This window comes from Gadus morhua, chromosome 3 (genome assembly GCF_902167405.1).
Source record: "Gadus morhua chromosome 3, gadMor3.0, whole genome shotgun sequence".
NCBI classification, from domain to species: Eukaryota; Metazoa; Chordata; class Actinopteri; order Gadiformes; family Gadidae; genus Gadus; species Gadus morhua.
Window position 1 is genome coordinate 3,658,943 of NC_044050.1, and position 24,466 is coordinate 3,683,408.

Below are 24,466 nucleotides of genomic sequence, written 5' to 3' on the forward strand. Positions count from 1 at the left end.
ATCATAACACTATCATCAGAACACAGATTTATTAAAGGAAAACCACACAGTTATCAGAACAGATAGCTTATAAACTATACAGTACTATAAATTATAGTATATACAGTATACTATAGTGCGAACATAATTTTGTATGTAATTTGAGTTTTACAACTTTTTTTGTCAGTATAGCATTGCAAAATCTCACCAACTTGAAATCAAATGCTAAAAATATTTAAGGAACAGTTTCAAAAAAGGTACACGTTTCTAAATAAATTAAATATTGTTTTAACCAACATTAAAACAAAGTGCCTGAAGTGCGTAACTTCACAACAGTCCACTAAAAAATACAGTTTTGTTTTTTTACTTCAAAGGTTTCTTTCCCTTTTTTGGCTCAAACTTAGGTAGCTTTTGGCACTTTGGGCAATACCATTTTCCCTTTGGTGCAACCTTGACATTAATGCACGAGTAGTGAAACCACTTAATATGACATTTTGCATTGTCACACAAAATCATCTTTCCAAACTCAACCTGGCCACAGAAACACCAGGTTTCTTCTTGGCCACTGGCACTTGCAGCACAATCAGAGCCATGTGATTCAGCCGAGGTAGATACTCCAGGTTGCGAGGACACATTGGCCATGGTAGATGAAAGCCTTGTGTAAAACTTGCCAACTAACTCTGGCATAATGGCTGTGTCAAAAATATTCTTGCTTTTCTGGCATATTGTGTCCCAAAACTCTTCATCAAATAAAATGCACTCAACGTGCAAATCCTTTTCTGTCCAAACAACTAAATAGGCAGATTCCAGTTTGCACACCCCAAGTTGAGTTTGCACCTGGTAGAAATACTGGTGGTTTCGGTTAAGTGTCAGTTTCCCTTCACTGTCCTTCTCCAAATAGGATACACTGTCCAACATGTCACTTTTCACACAGAATGGACATTTCACTTCAATTACACTGACACCACAACAATCACAAGAAACAAGGCCATCGGGAGAAGCACCCAAGAATGGCACACTTGGATTTATGAAAAAACCTGTGTCGTGTACTTTAACATTTTCATGAGATTCCTTATGTACATCTATAAACATATCACGTGCAAATTTCTCATGATTACATCCCCAGGTAGTGGCTTTTGATGTGAATCTGTATGACTCAGGATAGCATACACTTTTGATTAAGTTCTGAGCTGGCTGTTTTGGATCAGTGCAACATGCAGTTTTCATTTTAGATGCTGTGATTCGACCAGCGCGAAATCTAAACCACAGTTTAGAGGAAGCTTGATCCCTTGTAGCGGCCTCAACTGCCTTTGCTTGCTCCTCTGAAACACTATAGTCCATGTGAACTGCTTCGTCTTTTCGCAATTCCGTCAACACAAGAGGTAAATTTTCTCCAATTGATTTTGGAACAAAACTGTCAGAGTAAGGCTCAATCAGGGACAAAATAGCAGACTTTGATCCAGTCGCGCTAAGAGCACTGAATAATGATGACAGTTCATCACTGGTTGGCTGTTGCGGTTTCCCAACTGTAACAGTAGAAGAAGTGGAAGTATCACTTGGGTCCTCAAGTGGCTGTCCAAGAGCAGCACATTTCATCCTGCCAGCTCTTTTACTTGAGACCTCTTGGTTACAGTGAAGTCAATCTTCCGGCATTCCCTGTATTCCACCTTAGACAGTGCAGTAGGTAACAGCCAATACGCCTTCTCTTGCGTCACTGTCTTTGAGTCCCTCAACTTCACTGTTTCTTCTATGAGAAACAATAATGCAGCAACATGTGTGCACGTCTCTCCGAGGCCAGCCATACACGTGCAGTGGGCTCCAAGTATCCGACCAGACTTCTCAGCGATTATCCAGGGTTCCAGGGGTGTTTCTCGGATTGATTGAGAATGGAGAACCTGAATAAAAGACATGACAACCAAATAAGTAAGAATAACAAAATAGTTTCTCACCGTTTCACTTTAAAAAAATGAATAACAGTTAGGCTTATCTGCATCACTTGTTCACAATGTGGCCACACAGGCCCCCAGAGGTTATAAACTCTGATAGTGATAAATGCACTATAAATAAAGTTGATAGTGTACAGTGTACATAGCAATCTAGACTGTGGTCTGTGGACTGCATATCAAACTGGGGGTCCTTGAAATGAAAAACGGTTGAGAATCACCTGGCTACACCTTGGGTATTGCAATGATATCATACAGTTATGGTTAGGTTGATTAAAGACATTATTGCATTACTTACTTTGGCCTTCGCAACACATCTGTCGTCGATGACTTGGTATTGAATCTCCCTCACCCATCCACACACCATCTGGTTATAGGCCTCCAAACTTTTGTACGCTTTAAGGTCTTCCGCTGTGTATGGGCTTGGCGAGAAAACCAGGTAGTTTACGATGTCAGGATAACAAACAGACGGAAGACTCTCCGGGTCGTCATTGATCCAAGACGAGGGAGCCAACTCGTAGGGATCTGCACCACCAATCAAATCTAACTTCCTCAAATATCGTGCTTTTTCGCCCGGTCCAAGTCCTTCCCTGTATGCCTTTGCATCTATAACGCCGTTTGACGAGCTTTTCTTGGGTTTATGACCTTTATCCATCGCAGCGTTTTCGTTTATCCAGCGCAGAGTTTACATTCATTACAGCGCAGTGTTTACATCGAGTGCCTCCAACATGGCCGCGCATCCGGGTTACTGCCCAAGACGTGACGTCGGTGAAAACCCTCTATAGAAAAAACGCTGAAGAAGAAAGGCGTCGCGAACAACTGTGTTACCGGAGAAAGAGAGCGTATTTTTTTGCTTCATTTCACAAATAACAAACACTGGGACAAATGGAGTTGATTTCTGTGTTTAACTGAGAAAACAGTGAGTGGAAGGATTGGACCTTATAACTGTTGTCAATATTAATAATAAAAAAAACATTTTCGTTTAGCTGTGAACTCACGTATTGTAATTTATTGTATGATTATTGTATGAAGACCTATCTTTTAGCGTTCAACAGGAATGACTGAAAAGCAGTGCCAACATTAAAATATTTTTAAACAATTCAGCGAACAAAAGGCAAAATGCTGATTATCATTTAGGGTGCCACTCTATGACATGCAAATAAAGACCGAAGCGTCATCAACATGCTCACTCAAGTGGTGTGAGAAATACAGACTTTCTAGGCCTCATTCACACATAAAAGGTAGTTTACATTTCGTACAGAGAAAATACTACCTCAGGGGTAGTCTTTCTTCAGGACGATTTCAGGATACCAATGGCAGGATATGTTGTTCACACACACGGCCCATCAGGAGTATAGCAGGATGATAGCAGGATTTAAGCGTATGTGTGAAAGCAGCTATTGAGAGACTTTTAAAAACCAAGGACAGGTTTCATATCTCCCACGATAGGCCTACTCTAGGCAAATGTGTAGGCCTAGGCCTCCATTGTTTCACCTTGGTGTATGTTCTGCTCTGTTTGATTAATGGGGGCATGTTGTGTCCCATGTTACTTTGTTAATTGCACCAAGTACAGTAATGATTTCTACAAACCTTCTCAAGCTGTTAATTAAAAATGATTGTTCAAACCAGTGATGAATGTATTTTGGTCCAATGGGGGCATGTTTTGTTCCATATTACTTTGCCTGTCCTAAATGTATTTTTATTTGAAGAAATAGGCCCAAGGCCTACTTTTGTTCCATGTTTGTCTTCAAATATTTCATAATGCTTCAATTATTTTTCTCATTTAAAAAAGACATTGATGTTCAGTAAATATTTGAACATTAACGTGAAGCATAATAAACGGTGTCACACAACTTGACATTGTTTAATATTTATATTGCACACGCATGATATATATATACCCATATTTAACTGAATGTACTGCAAAATTTAAAAAAATCCTACTGGGAAGAATCTTGGCACCCCTGCTCTAGTGGCTTGAGATGAAGGTATGTTTAAATCTATCATTTTTTAATTGATTGTATTAATTCATTATAGATTGTTGGTGTGTAAACTGTGTGAACTTCCATTGTACAGACGTACAAGACTAGAAGTTATTTGGTTAAATATAACCAACTAAAGTTCTGCAGCTACAAAGAAGAAACAAAAAAATAATAATCAAAAAGCAAAGAAAAAACATGCAAAATTGATAGGGTATTTGTCTGTTATAGATACACAAATAGAAAAAACTATTCTTATGGGAAACACCATGGATTGGATGTTTCATGAGAGAGAGAGAGAGAGAGAGAGAGAGAGAGAGAGAGAGAGAGAGAGAGAGAGAGAGATCCACTAACATAAAGAGGGAGGTGGGGCAGTTGAAGTGTGCTCACATTGATCTCAGCATGTGTGAAGCGGAAGGAGTGTCATGATCTCCCCTCTCAATCATCTCGTTCACCTTAGCTCCCAGTGTTTTTCAAACGGCCCCTCCTTCTCCTCAACTACCTGCCTGCCAACTCTCCTCACCTGTTTGCGCTCAGCTGCCTCTGATGACTTATCAACCTGGTATATAGAGTCTCCTCTCAGTTGACTCAGTGCCAGATTGTTCTATGTCTTCTCTACTTGCCTCTCCAGCGTTTTCCGGACTGATTCCCCATTATCGACCCTGCCTGTCCCCGACCTGCCTGCTCCGTCTCTGTCCCGATCTACAGTAAATAACAGACATTACTAATTGTCTACCTGCCTACGTGTGCTGCATTTGGGTCCGTCCCGATCCATTACAAGAAGGGGTTGACTGTGGATGAGCAGGATGTGTGATTGGCCTTTTAAAAGCATGCATCTGTATTCAGTCAACGTGGATCTGATATGTCCCTGCCCAAATGACTCAATATTATTAGAATCTTTTTCAGATTAGCACAGATCTGCATCCTCTTTCACTGATAGTTATTTGTATTATTCACAGGCCAGGTGTAATTCATAGGTGTGAAGCATCATCAGTCTCTGTGATGTTTAGGGGACACCTCAATATCTATGCAATACTAGATTGTAAGAGATGCATGCTTCCCAATTGGCCATGCTGTCCTCACTTTCTTCTGTGTTCTGATGATCAGATGTAGAACATTACATTGGAGTATGATTCAATGACGGAAGAAACAGAGATGGATGTGTTGATCATTTGAATCTGTTTGTTCATGGAATGTTGCACATGCATACACAGGCATGACTGGAACACAATGAACAAGTCGTGTCATGAACAAAAACAACCTCAAACACAAAGTGACGCCCCTTTATATAACTGGTGTGATCAGCCGCCCACTTCTCGTGTTTCATTTCCGTGTCTTGAGTACCTGCTGTATGCCCGTGTTTCAGGAGCAGAGTGATTTTAGTCAGCTGGACCTGGGGACTACAGACCTATGGCTCTAGAGGTAAGGAGCTACACTTTTGTAATGCTAGAGAGAGGGATAATGAAGATATCTGTAAATCATAGGTTACATGTAATGTGAATTTTCTTGAAATGTAATATGTCCTGAGAATCATGTTTATCTTTCTGGTGCCATTGCTGATGGCCTGCTGGATTTGATTGTTACACAGGGATATTATGTTGGGTATGACGCAGTGGCGGGCCGTGTATTTTACACCTAGGCCTTCAGTGATATCCTTCCTCAATTAAACGGCCTGAGAATAACCTTACTGTTACACCAGGGCTATAGGCTACCATCTTTCTATTTGTATCTGAAGAAGCCACCCCATGGTCACAGTGACCTTTATCTTGAGGTGACCTCGGAGCTTCCATAGAAAGACATCAAGTAGACATTGTCTTGAATCGTTGTGTTGGTATTGTTGTGTGTGTGTATCAGTGGGACAATCCAGCAAGGATTGCCTGCTTGCTTTTTTTGTGGGGGTGGGGGATTGACTCAGTATTCTGTGCAATTTGCTGTTATGTTTTGCTTTCAAATAAATGTCCTTATTGTTTGATATTTGTGTAATGGTAGTGTTACTATCCAATAATTTATTTTCCAAACAGAGATCATTCTTTGCTTCTCTCCTTCTGTACTCTGTAGTGCACTTTCGCTGTTCTGTTCAATTGAATGGTGCCACATTTGTTCTATATGCTGAATTTCAACATGTTATTATCACCATTAATCAGTGAAGCGCTTCTACCGAGGGCGTAGTAGGTTTTGTCCACCCCACTTTTTCTATTCTCATAGTATATTGCTCATTGCCTGTCCGTCTACTGATTCTGGAGCTAGACAGTAGCTATTGTAGACAAGGTCAGGTCAGGGGAGCTCGCTCAACTGTTTACTTGTCGCCTTGACAGCAGCCAAGTACTGTCGCTGCAGGATAGCAAGCGGCAAAACCTGTTATGGACTTTCAGAGAGGTGGCTACTTTAGGACAATGAAAATGGAATTGTGACTCGGGAGGTGATAGTCTGGAATGTTAGACCTGGTTTTCAAAGCCTTGATTTATTTTCAGATATGTATTTGCACAACTTTAATAATTTGAGGTAGGATATTGTAGTTTATGAACTGCTTATGAAACTGAAATATGCATACATTTGCTAGCTACAACACATTAAAATCGTACTACATGCTCTCATAGTTAATAATCAGCCAAGATTGGGTATATGTGTATATTGCTTCGTGTCCATAAACGATTTAATGGTAACATTAATCAAAATGTTCACACAGAGATGAGCATCCTTAAATATTTTAGGAGATAGAGGACAGAGGATGACCGGCAGGTCATATGAGGAGAAAGGGGAGAGGATATGCTTGTAAAGTGTATGGATGGCTACTAGCTTACATAAGAAGGCCAATGGCATCAGAGTTTTTGTTGAAGCCAATTCTGTGTTCATAAACATTTTTTGCATTCCTAGATGCGAGATGAAGGGATGGCAGAACAGGGAGCATCAGGGCCAAGACACAGGATATAAAATATCAGATAGCACAAGTGTAGGGCAACTGAATACATTTATATGACTATTCTCTCCACCATCGTCAGTGTCTGCCTCAGCCTCTGATAATCAACTATTTGTGTTGTATTTTCATAAGTAGGTCCTATATTAAAGGAAGAATGTTACGTTTATAGTATAAAGTCGTTTTGGTTTTATTTATATCATAGCCCGTCTTTCTGTCTGTACACACCTCTTTATACTCCTCCCTCCCCGGTCTGAGAGATCTCCATCTCATGTCACTGCACATACCTTCTTACAACCACACTTATTTCTAAATTCTGTTCCCAAAAGTCCCCAAAAATTAGCCTTTAAGTATGCCTACTTTATTTTAAATATATGTGTCTGTGTAGAAGCCCCTGGCTTCTAGGTTCTTTATGATGGGGGTTTTGTCAGGATTGGATGTGAATACAGTGTGTAGTCAGAATGAAGCTCTCTGTCTCTACTTTCACTTCATAGTTGTAATTTATTTAGTTTAGTTCTGTTATTTTAGCCTATATTATTGTATATTAGGTTAATAGTATGGGAGAAATGTACTGAGGGTTAAGGGAAGTAAAAGCATTCTGTTATCGACATGAAATCAGTGTGGAAAAAAGCATAGTCAACGAAAGACCACATTCCGAGGGAAACCGACGTGTGACTCATCACACCTCCTGACAGCCCTCTGAAAGGAGCCCCTTCATTCATTTCATGTTTAAATGAGCCGGGTCCAGGTTGACCGTTGACCTATCTACGTCTGGCTCACCCCACCTGGACATGAAGAGCAGGAGAGCGCCTCATGGAAAGAGTTTAAATTAGAGCTTGCCCCAGGATGAAGCTGTAAACTCAGTGTATCCCATAACCTCCCTTTTTCTCAACTCACTTACACGGTTAGGCTAACTAATTAATGTCTCAGTCAAAGTTAAACGTTCTGCCGGCCGTAGGAATGCATCCACTGTCATCATCTGGCCCATGTAAAGGAAATGCCAAAAAAGGCCTCTCATTCACTCATTTACATCGTCTGCTGCCCCTGAGATCAACCCTGGTTACTTATCCTGACTTATATGTTAAATAATACTTGTTAATACTACACTCTGCGTGTCCCTGTGAACCTGAGAGCTGTGTTGTCTGGAGCCTTGTGCTCCTGGTAGGGTCTCTCATGGCAGAGTGGTCTCAGGTGAGGGGCCAGACTAAGAATGGTTCAAAAAACTCCAATGAATAACGGAAAAAGAGGAGATGTGACCCGGCCCGGAGGAAGCCCGGGGCCCCCGTCTGGAGCCAGGCCCAGACGGAGGGCTCGATGGCGAGCGCCTGGTGGCCGGGTTTGCCACGGAGCCCGGTCGGGCACAGCCCGAACAAACTACGTGGCACCCCCCCTCTCTTCATCCCATGGGCCCACCACCTGTGGGAAGACCCGTTGGGGTCGGGTGCGCAGCCACATGGGTGGCAGCGAAGGTCAGGGGTCTCGATGGACCAGACCCGGGCGGCAGAAGCTGGCTCTGGGGACGTGGAACGTCACCTCGCTGTGGGGAAAGGAACCGGAGCTTGTGAGGGAGGTGGAGCGCTATCAGTTAAATCTGGTGGGGCTTACCTCCACGCACAGTCTCAGCTCTGGTACCGTACTCCTGGATAAGGGTTGGACTCTATTCTTCTCCGGAGTTGCCGAGGGCGTGAGGCGCCGGGCGGGTGTGGGGATACTCATAAATCCCCGGCTGAGCGCCGCGGTGTTGGAGTTTACCCCGGTAGACGAGAGGGTCGCCTCCCTGCGCCTAAGGGTTGTAGGGGGGAAAACTCTGACTGTTGTTTGTGCGTATGCACCAAACAGCAGCTCAGAGTACTCGGCCTTCTTGGAGACCCTGAATGGAGTCCTGTATGGGGCTCCAGTAGGGGACTCCGTAGTTCTGCTGGGAGACTTCAACGCCCACGTGGGCAACGATGGAGACACCTGGAGAGGCGTGGTGGGGAGGAACGGCCTCCCTGATCTAAACCCGAGCGGTCGTTTGTTATTGGATTTCTGTGCTAGTCATGGATTATCCATAACAAACACCATGTTCGAACATAAGGGTGCTCATAAGTGTACCTGGTACCAGAGTACCCTAGGCCGAAGATCGATGATCGATTTCGTGATCGTGTCATCTGATCTGAGGCCGCATGTTTTGAACACTCGGGTAAAGAGAGGGGCGGAACTGTCAACCGACCACCATCTGGTTGTGAGTTGGATCAGGGAATGGGGGAAATTTCCGGATAGACCTGGTAAGCCCAAACGAGTAGTGCGGGTGAACTGGGAACGTCTGGAGGAGGCCCCCGTCCTAGGTATCTTCAACTCACACCTCCGGCGGAGCTTTTCTGGCATTCCTGTGGAGGTTGGGGGCATTGAACCGGAGTGGGCGGTGTTCAAAGCCTCCATTGCTGAAGCTGCGGTGGCTAGCTGTGGCCTCAGGGTCTTAGGCTCCTCAAGGGGCGGTAACCCTCGGACACCGTGGTGGACACCGGTGGTCAGGGAAGCCGTCCGACTGAAGAAGGAGGCCTTCCGGGATATGATATCCTGGAGGACTCCTGACTCGGTTGCAGGGTACCGACAGGCTCGAAGGGCTGCAGCGGCTGCCGTGTCGGAGGCTAAGCAGCGGGTGTGGGAGAAGTTCGGAGAGGCCATGGAGAAGGACTTTCGGTCGGCACCAAAGTGTTTCTGGAAGACTATCCGGCACATCAGGAGGGGGAAACGGGGAACCATCCAAGCTGTGTACAGTAAGGATGGGACTCTGTTGACCTCAACTGAGGAGGTCGTCGGACGTTGGAAGGAACACTTTGAGGAACTCCTGAATCCGAATAACACGCCCTCTATGTTGGAGGCAGAGCTCGAGGTTGATGGTGTTTCGTCGTCAATTTCCCTGGTGGAGGTCACTGAGGTAGTCAAACATCTCCGCAGTGGCAAAGCCCCAGGGATTGATGAGATCCAGCCAGAAATGCTAAAGGCTCTGGGTGTTGAGGGGCTGTCATGGTTGACACGCCTATTCAACATCGCGTGGGAGTCGGGTACAGTGCCAAAGGAGTGGCAAACCGGGGTGGTGGTTCCCCTGTTCAAAAAGGGGGACCAGAGAGTGTGTGCCAATTACCGGGGTATCACACTTCTCAGCCTCCCTGGTAAAGTCTACTCCAAGGTGCTGGAAAGGAGGGTTCGGCCGATCGTCGAACCTCAGATTGAAGAGGAACAATGCGGTTTTCGCCCCGGACATGGAACTACGGACCAGCTCTTCACTCTCGCAAGGATCCTGGAGGGGGCCTGGGAGTATGCCCATCCGGTCTACATGTGTTTTGTGGATCTGGAGAAGGCGTATGACCGGGTCCCCCGGGAGAAACTGTGGGAGGTGCTGCGGGAGTATGGGGTAAGGGGGTCTATCCTCCAATCTTTGTACTCCCAAAGCGAGAGCTGTGTTCGTGTTCTCGGCAGCCAGTCAGTTTCGTTCTCAGTGGGTGCTGGTCTCCGCCAGGGCTGCGCCTTGTCACCAATCCTGTTTGTGATATACATGGACAGGATATCGAGGCGTAGTCGTGGTGGGGAGGGGTTGCAGTTCGGTGGTCTGAGGATCTCGTCACTGCTTTTTGCAGATGATGTGGTCCTCATTGGATCATCGGCCTGTGACCTTCAGCACTCACTGGATCGGCTGGCGGCCGAGTGTGAAGCGGCTGGGATGAGGATCAGCACCGCTAAATCTGAGGCCATGACTCTTAGCAGGAAACCGGTGGATTGCTTACTCCGGGTAGGAAATGAGTCCTTAGCCCAAGTGAAGGAGTTCAAGTACCTCGGGGTCTTGTTCGCGAGTGAGGGTACTATGGAGCGTGAGATTGGCCGGAGAATCGGAGCAGCGGGGGCGGTATTGCGTTCGCTTTACCGCACCGTTGTAACGAAAAGAGAGCTGAGCCGCAAGGCAAAGCTCTCGATCTACCGGTCGATCTTCGTTCCTATCCTCACCTATGGTCATGAGGGCTGGGTGATGACCGAAAGGACGAGATCGCGGGTACAAGCGGCCGAGATGAGTTTTCTCAGAAGGGTGGCTGGCGTCTCCCTTAGGGATAGGGTGAGAAGCTCAGCTATCCGTGAGGAACTCGGATTAGAGCCGCTGCTCCTTTACTTAGAAAGGAGTCAGCTGAGGTAGTTCGGGCATCTGGTAAGGATGCCCACTGGGCGCCTTCCTTGGGAGGTGTTTCAGGCACGTCCAGTGGGGAAGTGACCTCGGGGAAGACCCAGGACTAGGTGGAGAGATTATATCTCAACACTGGCCTGGGAACGCCTCGGGATCCCCCCGTCAGAGCTGGTCAATGTGGCCCGGGAAAGGGAAGTCTGGGGCCCCCTGCTTGAGCTGCTCCCCCCGCGACCCGACCCCGGATAAGCGGATGAGGATGAGGATGAGGATGAGGATGAGGAATACTACACTCAGAGTCAAACACTGCTTGCTTTATGAATGTATTCCACAAGCACATACTCTGGTGTTGTCATTTGTTGAATGCATGCTTTTTGTCTGAGTAGCAGTGATTGTCATTGTGCTCATCCATCGCACATCTTTATGTTAACTCATATATGTCATAAATGGAACTATTTTCTTTGATCTAAGGGTACATTTATGGCTAATTTACTCGAGAATGTGTTTGTCACAAGATGTAAACTATCTCAAGCCGACAGGCATTTCATTTTATAAGCTCATGAGATTATGTCTGTTTTATATGAATAAGGGAAAAAGTGGATTTCAATCAAACAGTACCTCACTGGTCTACATCCTATACAACTGTAATGTTTAAAGATTCGTCCATTGTTTACATTGCAATAGGATTAGAGTGGATAAGAGTGTTCAGTAAGTGAGGAACTGGGGAGGGGACACAGAGGAGTAGCCTCATTTCTAGGCATGATGCATAGGTTGTGATTGGTCAGTGCATGGATGAGGGATCCACACAGTTTGGAAACATAACCTGAAGCCTGATCCCAAGGCTTTATCTTTCAATCCGGCTTCTCTACCGCTCGTATTTTGTTAAAGGAGACATATTATGGTGTTTTCTCAACAAGTAAACATCATATATGAATAAATAAATGTTTATTTATTTATTTTTTCCACAATGTCTTGTTTTTTAAACGATTTATGATGACTATATGCTCTGTAAGGTGACCTTGGGTGTCTTGAAAGGCGCCTCTAAATTAAATGTATTATTATTATTATTATTATTATTATTATTATTATATGAGTTCAAGAAAACATGTTTTGAAGCTTTTTGTTGGAAATAGCTTTTAGGAACAATGATCTTGCCTTCCGCTATTCCCCTCTGTTTCAGTCCCTTCAGAATTCTTGTGTCTGTAGCTTTAATGCAAATGAGCTGCTGCCCATTGACCAATGAGCTGTCAGAGTGAACCACAGCATGGAGGAGAAGTGACTGTTGCAGTTTGCGGACTCCTGGAGCTCTATGTCAATATAATAATAATACTATTGTATAATACATAGGTATTATATAATATGATATCTAATATCACGGCCAAAATCTATGTGTGCCTCGGATGATATTATGAATCATAAAGACTCCGTCTGACGTCTCTGGTACTTCACAAACAAGCAAAGACTCGTAGTGGGGGTCATCTCGGCCGTGGTTGAGAAGAATTGGGGGAAAGGATCTTTGGCCTTGACTCTCTGAAGTCCATATATTGAACCGCGACATGGAGGAGAAAGGATTGTACTCCCGGAGCTGAGCTGCCGGACTGCCGACGAGCTCCCCCAAACTGAGCTGCCGGACTGCCGCCGAGCTCTCCCCGCCGGAGCTGCCGGCCAGTCCGGCCGAAGCGCTCTAGCGGGGGGAGCTTGGCGGCAGTCCGGCACCTCAGCTCCGGGAGTACACTCCCTTTCTCCTCCATGTCTCCTCCTCCGGATTGCTGCCGGAGTATCGGCGGCAGTCTGGTGGCTCTGGTTGGGGAGCTCGGCGGCAGTCCGGCAGCGCTCGTCCGCTGGTCCAGAAAATCTTAGCTATGCTCTGATTGGACGGGGGTGGGGAAGTGGGAGGTAATATTCAAACGTGCCCCCTTCCTACGTAGGAGGGGGCGCCGAAACTGACTCGCTTGTTTGGTAACTGTAGGTGGGGTACTTCAGAAATGAAAAAAAATCATCTACAGACTTCTTTCAAAGTTTGTATGCGTGTGGGAGCACCAGAGACCCAAAACAAAACCCCAATGCCCAGGAAAAGTGTTTTCATAATATGTCCCTTTTAAAGTGTTTATCCAGCACAATAGCAGCCTATATTTTCTGTCAAATTGTATGCAGATGCTTACATGAAGGTTACACATGTTCACATGACAAAAATGTAATTGTTAATCGCTGTTCTGTGAAGCGCATCGATAATGGCCAGTAATTTGAAACCACATTTCAACCACTATTTATTCCTTCCACGTGTTGGAGGTCTGTGGTGAACTAAAAAATGTTGGCAGGTAACCACTATTGCTATCTTTCAGGACCATCTGGCGGGCTACTAAAATGGACTGTTTGACCAGCATATTATTTCATTTTTTTATTATTAAACCTTTGTTTAACCAGATAAAAGTCTCATTGAGATTTAAAATCTCTTTTCAAAGAGAGACCAGGTTTCGTACAAACAAGAGCACACAATTTAACACAATTAAAAGACAGTTTGGGGATTTCATAGTGAAGTAATTAGACACAGGGCAAATATCCAATGCTTCCACATTTTTGGTCATGAGCCAAAGGAATCAAATGAAAACCATTCTGACAATATAAGTCTTTCTGGAGGGTTTCGAGGCACAGGAGGCAATAATACTCAACCAATGGGTGTGCCTGTATGGGTATACAGAGATGGCCAATCAGACTTTGCATTCAAGGTACAATAGAGCTCATAAGTCTGCCCCATCCGGTAGACCCCCATGGGACCTATGAGATGGTCAAATATGAATGGGTTTCAATGGAGAGAAAGTAATTATTTTCTGGTCCCAGTCTTTATATGCCCTGGATTACACGTATGTTGTTTGTGGATTTAAATTATAATTTTCATACAAGAGTTTGACCATTTATTGTGAAATTGTTCAGTTAAAGGCTTTAGAGGAAACACAATGAGAAAGACTCCATGTCTCGTATGTGATGTCACGCTCCCTGCGACTGGTATGGACAAGACCGACAATCTCCCCATCGGCATAACTGCAAATCAACACATGCCCCGACTTATAATGGTTTTCACCTCTTTCGATTATCCTCCCCTTGGAAAAGGGCGGTGAAGTGGAGCAGAGAGATTGAGACATATGTGTAATCCAGGGCATATAAAGACTGGGACCAGAAAATAATTACTTTCTCTCCATTGAAACCCATTCATATTTTACAATCTCATAGGTCCCATTTGGGTCTACCGGAAGGGGCGGACTTATGAGCTCTATGGTGGGTAAGTTGTTATCAATCAGTGACAAAGCACAAGGTACAATGATACAGTGTATCGACTGCAAACATCGGGCAGAAGCACTCGTATACAACAAGTCACCATAATATAGCAGAGGCAAGAAGTTTGCAGACACAAGGTATTTCCTAGTTCTAAAAGAGAAGCAGGATTTATATCTAAAATAAAAGCCTAACTTCAACTTGAGCTGAGAGAATAGATTTGTATTGTGCCTTAAAAGATAATTGGCGATCAATGAGAAAGCCCAAGTACTTATACCTTTAGGCCAATTCAATTTATTTTCCTTCTGAATTTAAAATATTTGGACGAATTTGGTAACTCACTAGTATTGTAAAAGTTTAGTTTAGTTTTGTCTGTATTCAATACCAACTCCAGCTGCTGCAGACTATACCCAGCTCCTCCATGATGGTTGTCTTCTCTCAGTATTGAGAGTACGGGCGTAGATGGGAATGAACATTGTAGTAGTGTGGTGCTGCACCCTATGTTTTGTCCCTGCATGCGTTCCTGCAAAACCTGTTTTGTTGGTCCTATTACCCATTTTGAAATAGTATTATTATTAACTACTGAATACTATTTTGTGACAATTGCTTTTATTTCCATCACAACAGAGTGAATATTTTTATAATAATGGTTGTCGTTTTTTTTTAATATATTTTTGTCACAAATGTCATCCAAAACACAGAATCTGAAGTGATAGCCCAAAGCCAGTCTCCCTGGAGGGGAGGAAGATGGACGACGAGCCGGATGAAAGAGCCGGGTCCCCCAGCTGTCTCTCCTTGAAGAGTGACAGGTCAATGCCTGAACCGGTCAATTTTAAATGTCAGGAGACTGTCCCACTACAAGACTGGTATGGTTTATAATACACCTGTTGAATGTAATGTATGTATCACATTTGAAAAAACTCTAAACTAATTAGAAAAAAATAGACCACTAAAATCACCACGTTTCTTTGCCACAGACTGGTCCGTTTTTTATCAGGATAACGATGACATAGACAATATAGCTGGGGCCATCACTGGTTATATTGATTTCTATGTTGATACCGTGACTACAAAAAGAACGATTAAATCATACCCGAATAACAAGGATTACATCACGCCTGAAATTAAACAGTGTTCAGACGGAAGCAGCAGGCATTCAGGAGTGACAATGTTATTGAACTTAAGTCTGCGCAAAAGGAGCTACGGGTGATGCTGAAGAATGCACGGGAGCAGCACAGTCTGCGCGTTAGGGAGGCCTTCTCCAACAAGAACTGTAAACAGCTCTGGGATTCAGTGAAAGACATTTTGAACTTTAAGAAGGGGGAAGCACTGCATGTTTCAAATGAGATGGAAGATTTTTATCTCCGATTTGATTGTGACGCTAATGAGTTTGGATGAGTGTAAAAGTGTGTTGAGCTCAGTAACATGTGATGAACTAAGTATTATTGTAATAAACCCTGAGGAGGTTGCCAGGGTTTTCAGGGGGCTACATATAAAAAAGGCTAGTTGGCTGGATGGCATCTCTGCCTTTCAACTTAAATCTTTTTCCCTGAAGTTAACTCCAGCTTGGAGCCCTCTCTTTCAACTTTCCATTGACACTTATACAATTCCAAAAAGCTTGAAGAAAGCTATTATTATTCCAGTCCCTAAGAAACCTTGCCCAAAGAAAAACGATGATTTTAGACCTGTGGCCCTGACTTTGATAATAATGAAGGTTATTGAGCGTATAATGGTGGGCATTTTAAAGCATGAGGTTAAACATCTCCTAGATCCTTACCAATTTGCCTATCAGAGCGGCAGGGGCACTGATGATGCTCTTAACACAGCAACTCATCTTGTTCTAAAACATACTGAAAACCCCAAGGCCTATGCCAGACTATCGTTCATGGATTTTAGTTCAGCTTTCAATACGATTCTCCCCCAGATACTCTGGCTAGATATAAAAAAGCTAAACCGAATGGTGGTGAACCCCTTTGTTATTAAGTGGTACTTTGCTTTCCTCACTGGAAGGCAGCAACAGGTGAGGGTCAATTCTACTCTCTCTAGCGTAAAGGATATCAACATGTGAGCTCCACAGGGAGGCGTAAGTTCTCCAATTATATTTACATTATATACTAACAGCTGTAAAAGTAAGCACAGTGAACTTTACGTAATTAAGTTTTCTGATGATACAGCTCTATTGAGCCTTCTGTATACTCATTCAGACACAACTGTGTATCATACAGAGGTGCAGCGCATAGTATCATGGTGTGACGGTCACAACCTTATATTAAATGCGACAAAGACAAAAGAGATGGTCTTTCATCCCAGGAGTGTCGGTGATCATAAGCCTGTGTCCATTAAAGGACAGTTAGTCAAGCAAGTCACTCAATTCAAATACTTGGGTATTACTTTGGATTGCAAGTTACAGTGGAGCTTTGATGTGGAGTATGTTTGTTCCAAGGTCTGTCAGCGGCTATATCTTTTGCGTAGACTAAGGCTCCATGGTGTGGGATACGTACATTATGATGTTGTTTTATAGAGCTACCATTGAGTCCATAAGACGCTATGGCATCACAACAGGGTTCGGTAACCTTACCGTAAGAGCCAAAGCACAATTCCAGAACCTTGTTAAGAGGGCAGGGAAAATAATGGGGACCCAGACCCAGATTTTTGAGGACACAGTTAGGAAGCAGGGTGCTAACATAGCCACAGACCCAACCCATGTCCTAAACATGGATTATGAGCTGTTGCCTCTGGACAAAAGATACCGGCTCCCATTTTGTAGGCTAAATTGATTAAAGTTCTCCCTAGTACCGCTATCAATTAAGATACTTAATGGCGTGAGCTTTCCGTGATGGAACAAGTGCAATAACTGGGGGGGAAATTATGCAATAGGCCTACTATATTTTTTAGAATGGGTTTCAAGGTGGGGGTGAGGCCATGTGTTTGGGTGAGGCCATGTTTTTGGCAATGCAATGTGTTAAATGTTTCATGTTTTATGTATGTCTATGTAAAACCTTTATGTATGTGTCGCCAACGCTCTCTGTTTGCCCAAAGCAAATTTCTCTCGTGAGAGAGACAATAAAAATATTTACTTACTTAGAATTGCCAAAAATGTACTTCATATTCATGAATTTCAAATTTGTAGGCAAATTATAGGTAAACAGACTGAAGTATAACTGGATGTCTTAATATATCACAGCAGCACTGGGATGAATACCACAGAAGACGGAAAAGCAGAGTCTTTAAAGAGCAATGATTCTATGGATATTCCTCCAAATGTTCAGCAAGATCATGGCAGAGAGGAAGAATGGCAAAGCCGGTAAGTGTTACACAACCCTTGAGAAGGATGTGTTCGATGAATCCAATTGGCATTATATTCATATTTTTAAATATATGGTATATTTCATGTTTACAGGAACTTGAGTCCAGATAAATTACAGTCGAATGTTAGAGGGGCAGAGGGAAACCCGGTATGTTGTCTTCGTGAATCATCTTCAGACAGTAAAAGTGGTTAATCACTATTAATTCTTAATTCAAATAAAAAGTAACCTTACATTACTTCATACAAATAAAACATGAACGTGTGGTTGCAGAAAGCGCTTGATGGACTACCACAACATATGGAGGATTGGACTAAGGAGCATGTGAAAGAGTGGCTGACTTTTCTTAAGGTCCAACAGAAGATTGTGATTTGTCTCTATGAACAAGAGTTGTCCGGGTCTTGTTTGGTCTGCTATGAAAAAAAAGACCTATTCGATTTAGGTGTCTCGCCAGCACCGGCCATTCAAATCCTACGTCAGGTAAAGATGTTTAGGAGCCAGACAGATATGATCCATGTCCATGGACCAAAGCATCACAGTCCAGTGATGCAGAAAGCGAGAAATGGGCAATCAGCAGCTCTGGATTCAAATGAAGATGTTGAAACTGTGTTTTCAGACAGTGGATTCTCAAGCCAATCTCCATCAATGCGGCTAGTAGAGGAACATATTGAGCTAGATCAATCCAGAGGAGCTGGGCAGACGATGGATAACAAGACAATTTTCCAAGATATGATTGGGAATTCATCCAAAAACTCTGCAACTGGTTCCAACTTGGTGACTAGAATATGTCCAACACGGCCCTTTGACAACATAGACCAATCCTTCTTTTACAAAGAGAATGACGAACTTCCTCCTGAAATGGCTCCGGGCAATCTACTGGACCCTGTGCATGAGTACCACATGCTACCCAGCGTAAAAGAGCTCTCTGAAAAAGAGGTGCTTCATGAATTCATACAGGGAGTGTTCATTTTTGCTGCAGGGTGCATGAATTCTCGTACAAATGGCACTATTCATTTTGGAGTGAAAAAACAGCCTGGAAAAGCATGTGGACAAGTTATTGGGCAACAAATAATTTCAGACAGTAAGTTGATGGAGAAATTTGAATTGTGCCTAAATGAGTACTTCGAGGAGGAACACTTAAATGTTGCAAGAACATGCATAAGGCCACCTCAGTTCTCTCAGATTCTGGGTCATGATGGAACAAGCTTAAATAAGTGGGTAATTGAGGTTGATGTCATTCCATCATATTCTATAACACAAGAAAATGTTTTCTACACTTCCCTGAAAACAGCGTCAGCAGGAGAGGAAACACATCAATGTAAAACACAATGTCTGTTTGTTCGTGAGGGCCCAGTAGCCATCAATATTTTGGCAGATCCTAATCCCAGAGTCACACAAGAGAAAATAAGAAGCATAACTGACAAAGTCAAGGTGTGGGCCCTAGCACGCAAATCAGCAGAAGAGAGGAATAAAAGACCACCCTCACAAGGCCATCAGGGGCAAAAGCTTAAACGACTGATAATGTGCGGAAGAGATACATTCGACGACTTCCAGCTCATCGTTGTTACCGACAAATGTCCCTCAAACCAGCTAGAGAACCTCACCTTTCTGAAAGAAATGGATCCCTTTGCAGTGCTGGAATTTGACCCAGAGTCAGACATAAATGGAACGTGTAGTTTTTACCGCAAGGATTGCATTGATAACCTTCACTACCCATCCATGTACACTACTGGAGAAAGTAATTCATCTGTCATTGGAAAGCTCAACCTCTTTAAGCAAACAAGCTGGGTGTTCTGCAATGGAAGGGTAAATGAGGAAAGTATGGCTAATAAACCATTAGAACCCAGAGATTGGCTTAAGAAACGTTGCAGGGAAATCAACAACATGATTTCATTCCTCTGTAATCCAGATCTGTTTTCTAAAGATGGATTACTGGTTTTCTTCATTCTACACTCAGCAGTAACTGACATCTCAAGCCCGATTATGGAGGCATTTTGTGCAATCTATCGCACATTGGAAGGCAGCGATCATATGCTGTGCCTATGCAAAGACTTTGATGTCTTCAAGCAATGGAGGCAACTTATTGAGACACGTTGCAAAGTGGATATCACTAATAAATGCATACATGAACTGAGCCTGAATGAAGTTAACTGTACCATCCACAAGCTGAAAGGACCTCATACCCTGTCTGTTGAGAGATACCTGCCATCCACTGGTTCTAGCTCAGTCATCTTGAGCAGAAAAGAGGAGGAGATGATGACAGTGTTGGATATATTGAGTGAAAATGAATGTGAGAACACAGAAATTGAGACAGCTGAGACATTTGGCGAGTTTAAAAGGAAAACTGAAGAGAACTTTTACAGAGGCGGACGAGTCACATGGTGGGACTTTTACCTCTCAGAGAGGCCAGGATGCCTGCCATTCATCAAACGAGACAAATACAAGGATCTTTATGAGCTGATCACTTTCCCAGAGAGCTCGACATCCCCATGTGTTATGGTTAATCTCTTTCATCACCCGGGCTGTGGGGGAACAACTCTCGCAATGCATGTTCTCTGGAATTTGAGGAATAAATTCCGATGTGCTGTTGTGAATAACAGTATGGCACTGAACAACGAGGTAGCAGTCCAAGTAAAGAAGCTTTTGACATGTGGAAACCAGGACCAATCAGCCTACACACCTGTTCTGCTGTTGGTGGACAACTGGAATGATATAGGGGATCTAAAACAGTCCATGCTCAATGTCCTTGAAAGAAATCCACAAAATACTCCAAAGATCATAGTACTGAATTGTGAAAGATCCCAGTTCCCCAGAGAGTGCTCTAGAAAAAGCTATTTTGGGAATGTGTTTATCACAAACAAATTGTCCGTAAAGGAGCAGAGTTTGTTTTCTGAAAAACTTAAACAACTCAAGGATCACCACATGAAACCTGAAACATTTTATGCTTTCATGATTATGACCAAGAATTTCAGTGAGACCTATATCACAAATTTGGTGAACAACACTCTGAAGGATTTGGACAAAGCATCGAAAAAAGGCAGACTGATCAGTTTTTTAGCATTGTTGAACACGTATGTTGATGGATCCTACATGTCACTCTCTTTATGCAAGGAGTTAGTCGGCATACAATCTGAGTTTTGGAAGAAGGAAACACTTGAAAATGAAATGAATCCCTACTTCACTTTGCTTATCAACTTCACTGTTGAAGAGCATGGTACCTACAAGGCAGTCCGATTCTTACACTGGATGATTGCGAGAAGCTGCCTTGACCACTTTACTCAGGAACACACACTTTCTCATGGTGAGATCATTATTGACATGTTGCATTGTGACCTTCTTTACAAAACCATGATGGGAAAAGATTTACTTGTCCAAAACATCCAAAGTATGCTACTCAAAAGGAACAGGAAAGAAGAGGGAGATGACAAAGATACGCTGTTTTCCCCTTTAATTGAGCATATATATAAGGATGAGATAACGGACAAAGTCAAGGAAGTCTTAGAAAGGGCAACTTTAAGATTTGAAAAAAGTGCAACATTGCCACAAGCACTAGCAAGACATTTCTACCTTAAAGCCAAAGACTTCACGTTGTCCCTACAGTGGGCAAAGGATGCACTTTCAAAAAAATCGAACTCCTACATTGCAGATACACTTGGCCAAGTGTACAAGAGTCAACTGAAAGAAGAAAGCAGCCACCTTGAAGACCTTAGCCCGGAGGTCCTTGACAAGTCTCTTAAATTAGCATCCAAAGCTATAGATGCTTTCAGGCACTCACAGGACCTAGCTGAGCGGGAGGAGACAGTTGAGCGGGAGGAGTCAGTTGACCCAAATGATCCGCTTTACAGAAAAAGGCAACGGACCTACAATATGTCAGGCTACAATGGAGAGTCAGAAGTCATTCTGAACGTTCTTCAGGTCATTCAAGGTTTGCCTCTTTCTACCATCAGTGAAAGACACAAAAAAGATGTCATCCTACAAATGCTCAAAGGGAACTTACAAATGAGCAGCTTTCAAAACAGTGAAACAAATGCTAACTTCATAGCTGTCCTAAGAGATCATGATAAGTTTTTGGTATCTCTGCAGCCAAGGCTAAAGGCCATTTTCTGTGTGTTTGAGGAGTACTTTACATACATGAAACCTAGGTCGATGGAGAGGGAGTCATTGGATTCTAGAAACAAATCAAAGGTGTTCGAGTGCTTTAGAAAGTACATCCAGATATTCTGTCCGTCATCGGAGGAGAAAAGAAAGGAAAAATCCAGTAAACCCAAAATAAGTCTAGGCCAGGAGGTAGTGGATCAGAGACTTTACCTAGAATCTAAACGTGCTGACACTTTTGCTGGAATCCTGCAGATATTGTACGACAAGAATGGGATTGAAATGGAGAAAATTCTTGAAAAATGGCAGTTTATATTTTATAATGAGGAATGTAAGTCATCAACATCAGACATGGTCAATTTCATACTGGCAAACATCGTCCTTCACAATATCAAACCAACTTCAAAACTGCTGAAAAAACATGAGGAATTGGTCTACCATGTCAAAAAAGCACTGCAAATCGAAGGGACCAATTCAAATCGTACAGAGTTGTACTACCTACCCATGCTGCTCATGTGGCCCACGAGAGGCAGCACCCCTTTCGACCTAGCTACATACCAGAACATCAGTGCCTATGTGACATCAGCTAAGAGATCTTATCAGCGGCGCTTTTCCCATATGATGCAAGCAAGAAGTGCCATTGCTCACTTCTTCCTTGGGAAGTCCACTGGACTAAAACAAATAGTTTCTAAACGGAAACTTGATGAAATTGTCACTTCAAAGCAACATCCCCCTCTCAGTGGCAAAACATGCAAAGCCCATTATCTCTGGCAATCTGGTGTTGTATGGAAAGACCCTGACGTCCAAAAGATGCTGCTCCGCGTTAAAGGTAAATCTGAAAGCCGTGGCATTTACGTTCATTATCCCGGCAACGTTAAAATACCAGTGCGTCCAGTTTACCTCGGAGATATTCGCAGTGGTGGCAGCCAGGAGATAGTATCTTTCTACCTTGGATTCAGCATGGAGGGACCTGTGGCCTATGATATCAAGTATGAAAATGACCCATAAGCATAAATAGGTCAGCAAATAACCCAACCCCACATTGCCGGTGGACCTTCATCTCTTAGACATGACTAAGCTACTGATATCCGATGTATACATTATGCACAATGGATATGACATTATGCCCACAAAATGCAATGATCTATCTGCATATCTGCATCTGAGTGTGTGGAGAATAAATAAACGTTTTGATTCGCATGCTGGCCTCATCATGTATAAAATGTTATCAGAAGGGCATTGTTCTTTTGTCATTGTAAATGTATAAAAAAAAAAAATTGAGGCGTCTTTTATGTACTCAATTAGAACTTGGTTTGTGTTATGTGGAACAATTATTACATACTGATGCATGCATTAATGAATTACTGAATATATGACTTATTGTCTTTTTCTATTCACTTCATAGAAATGTATATTAAAAACTGTTTTTCTTAACATTGCCCTGTAGAGGTTTGTTCATAACATGACATGACTTGTAAAACAATTCAGCCTTGTAAATATTTTTTTATTTTATTTTAGTCACTATTGTGCCTACTATGGAATATACTGGAATATACTTACTGATGTATTTTTCCTTAAAGAATTGTTTCAATTTTATGTTTTCCTAATATACAATTAATTCATGTGTTTTTTTCCATTGCGATGATGAGACATGTACAAACCATCATAAAAGTATAAATGAATTGGAAGCTACTTTATTTTTAGGTCAATCAAAATCTTTGATTTTCAGGTATTCAGATGTATTTCGGTGTGAACAAGACATAAGAGAGAATGCATTGAGATGTTCATATGTGTGAATTATTAAATACATAAAAACCCGGCAATCACTGTATACTATCAATATCAAATCAATAATGGTTTTACTGGAGGTAAGCACAGTAAGAATAAAAAAAAGCATACTTTTAATATTTAAATAATAGTGTATAATATGTATGATGAATCTTCAAGGTTTAATTAGGCTGATAATGAAAGGTTAAAGTAAAATTGTAATTATGAGTACTGTACATGTTTTACAATATTAATTCGTTGTCAGGCCTATTTAGGCCTACACATTTAAGGGAAAATATATAAAAAAAGACATTGAGTCTTTTTTTATACATCCAGTGGGACTATCTTTATGCATCAGCCTGAAGCTGAAGAAAGTTTTTGAAAGAAATATAATAAAATAAAATCTCAACGCAGAGACAAACGTTCTTCAAATTATCCTACGCACATTTGTTCGAGGAGTGATTTTCTCCAAAATCGATTTGTTTGCTGACAGCTGCCGCAGTGGAATTGCGGAGGGGTGCTATCAAAATTGGCCAAGCAACGTCTTCCCTAAGGTCAACGGTCATGCGGTTCCTCTCGTCAGTCCAAGTAGGCTATTATTAATTATGGAAAAGATCTGCTCAACGTGAGCATTTGTGCCAGGCAGGCACACGTAAACTGCAAATTAGACATTTTTTACGGAATCTGCCTGCTTCTGAAATGCGTGACATCTCCGCCCAGCGCCCGTCCGCTGGTTTTCCATGAGCAGTCAAATGTGCGAGCATCCCTGTTGCGTAGGCCTATGCCCTCACGGATGAGGTTTCGTCGAACAAGTTAATGATCGGTCTATAATAAGACCACGTTGGCTATGTAATCGATGACAACAGGGGACATTTCATAGTGGTTGGTGAAAACCAGGACATTTTTGCATCCCGACAGGCTTGTGTCGGGACTCAGGACGCGCAACTCAAAATCTGGACGTCACCTTAAACTAAACTAGACTGCTAATAACGTAAATCACAAGCACATTATTCGTTTTTATTGAAGTGATTTGCAATTATTCTCTCCAACTGTATACTCTG

At 42.8% G+C, this 24,466-nt stretch overlaps 2 protein-coding genes across 3 annotated transcripts; one reads left to right on the plus strand and one right to left on the minus strand.

Annotated features, from left to right (window-relative positions):
• Nucleotides 1-14: 14 nt before the first annotated feature.
• LOC115540860 (uncharacterized) lies at nt 15-2,639 on the minus strand. The gene is made up of 2 exons (XM_030352457.1): nt 2,221-2,639; nt 15-1,874 (listed from the first exon to the last, which is right to left on the minus strand). The coding sequence occupies exon 2, from the start codon at nt 1,573-1,575 to the stop codon at nt 343-345; it is 1,233 nt and encodes a 410-aa protein (XP_030208317.1). The 5' UTR covers nt 1,576-1,874; nt 2,221-2,639; the 3' UTR covers nt 15-342.
• Nucleotides 2,640-5,199: 2,560 nt separating this feature from the next.
• Nucleotides 5,200-23,320, plus strand: LOC115540676 (sterile alpha motif domain-containing protein 9). 2 transcript variants are annotated; one of them, XM_030352161.1, is made up of 5 exons: nt 5,200-5,323; nt 14,940-15,104; nt 17,423-17,542; nt 17,639-17,693; nt 17,817-23,320. In XM_030352161.1, the coding sequence occupies exons 2-5, from the start codon at nt 14,986-14,988 to the stop codon at nt 22,644-22,646; spliced, it is 5,124 nt and encodes a 1,707-aa protein (XP_030208021.1). In that variant the 5' UTR covers nt 5,200-5,323; nt 14,940-14,985; the 3' UTR covers nt 22,647-23,320. The 2 variants fall into 2 exon arrangements, with proteins under 2 accessions (XP_030208021.1, XP_030208023.1); XM_030352163.1 differs by having other exon boundaries at nt 17,426-17,542.
• The last annotated feature ends 1,146 nt before the right edge of the window (nt 23,321-24,466 follow it).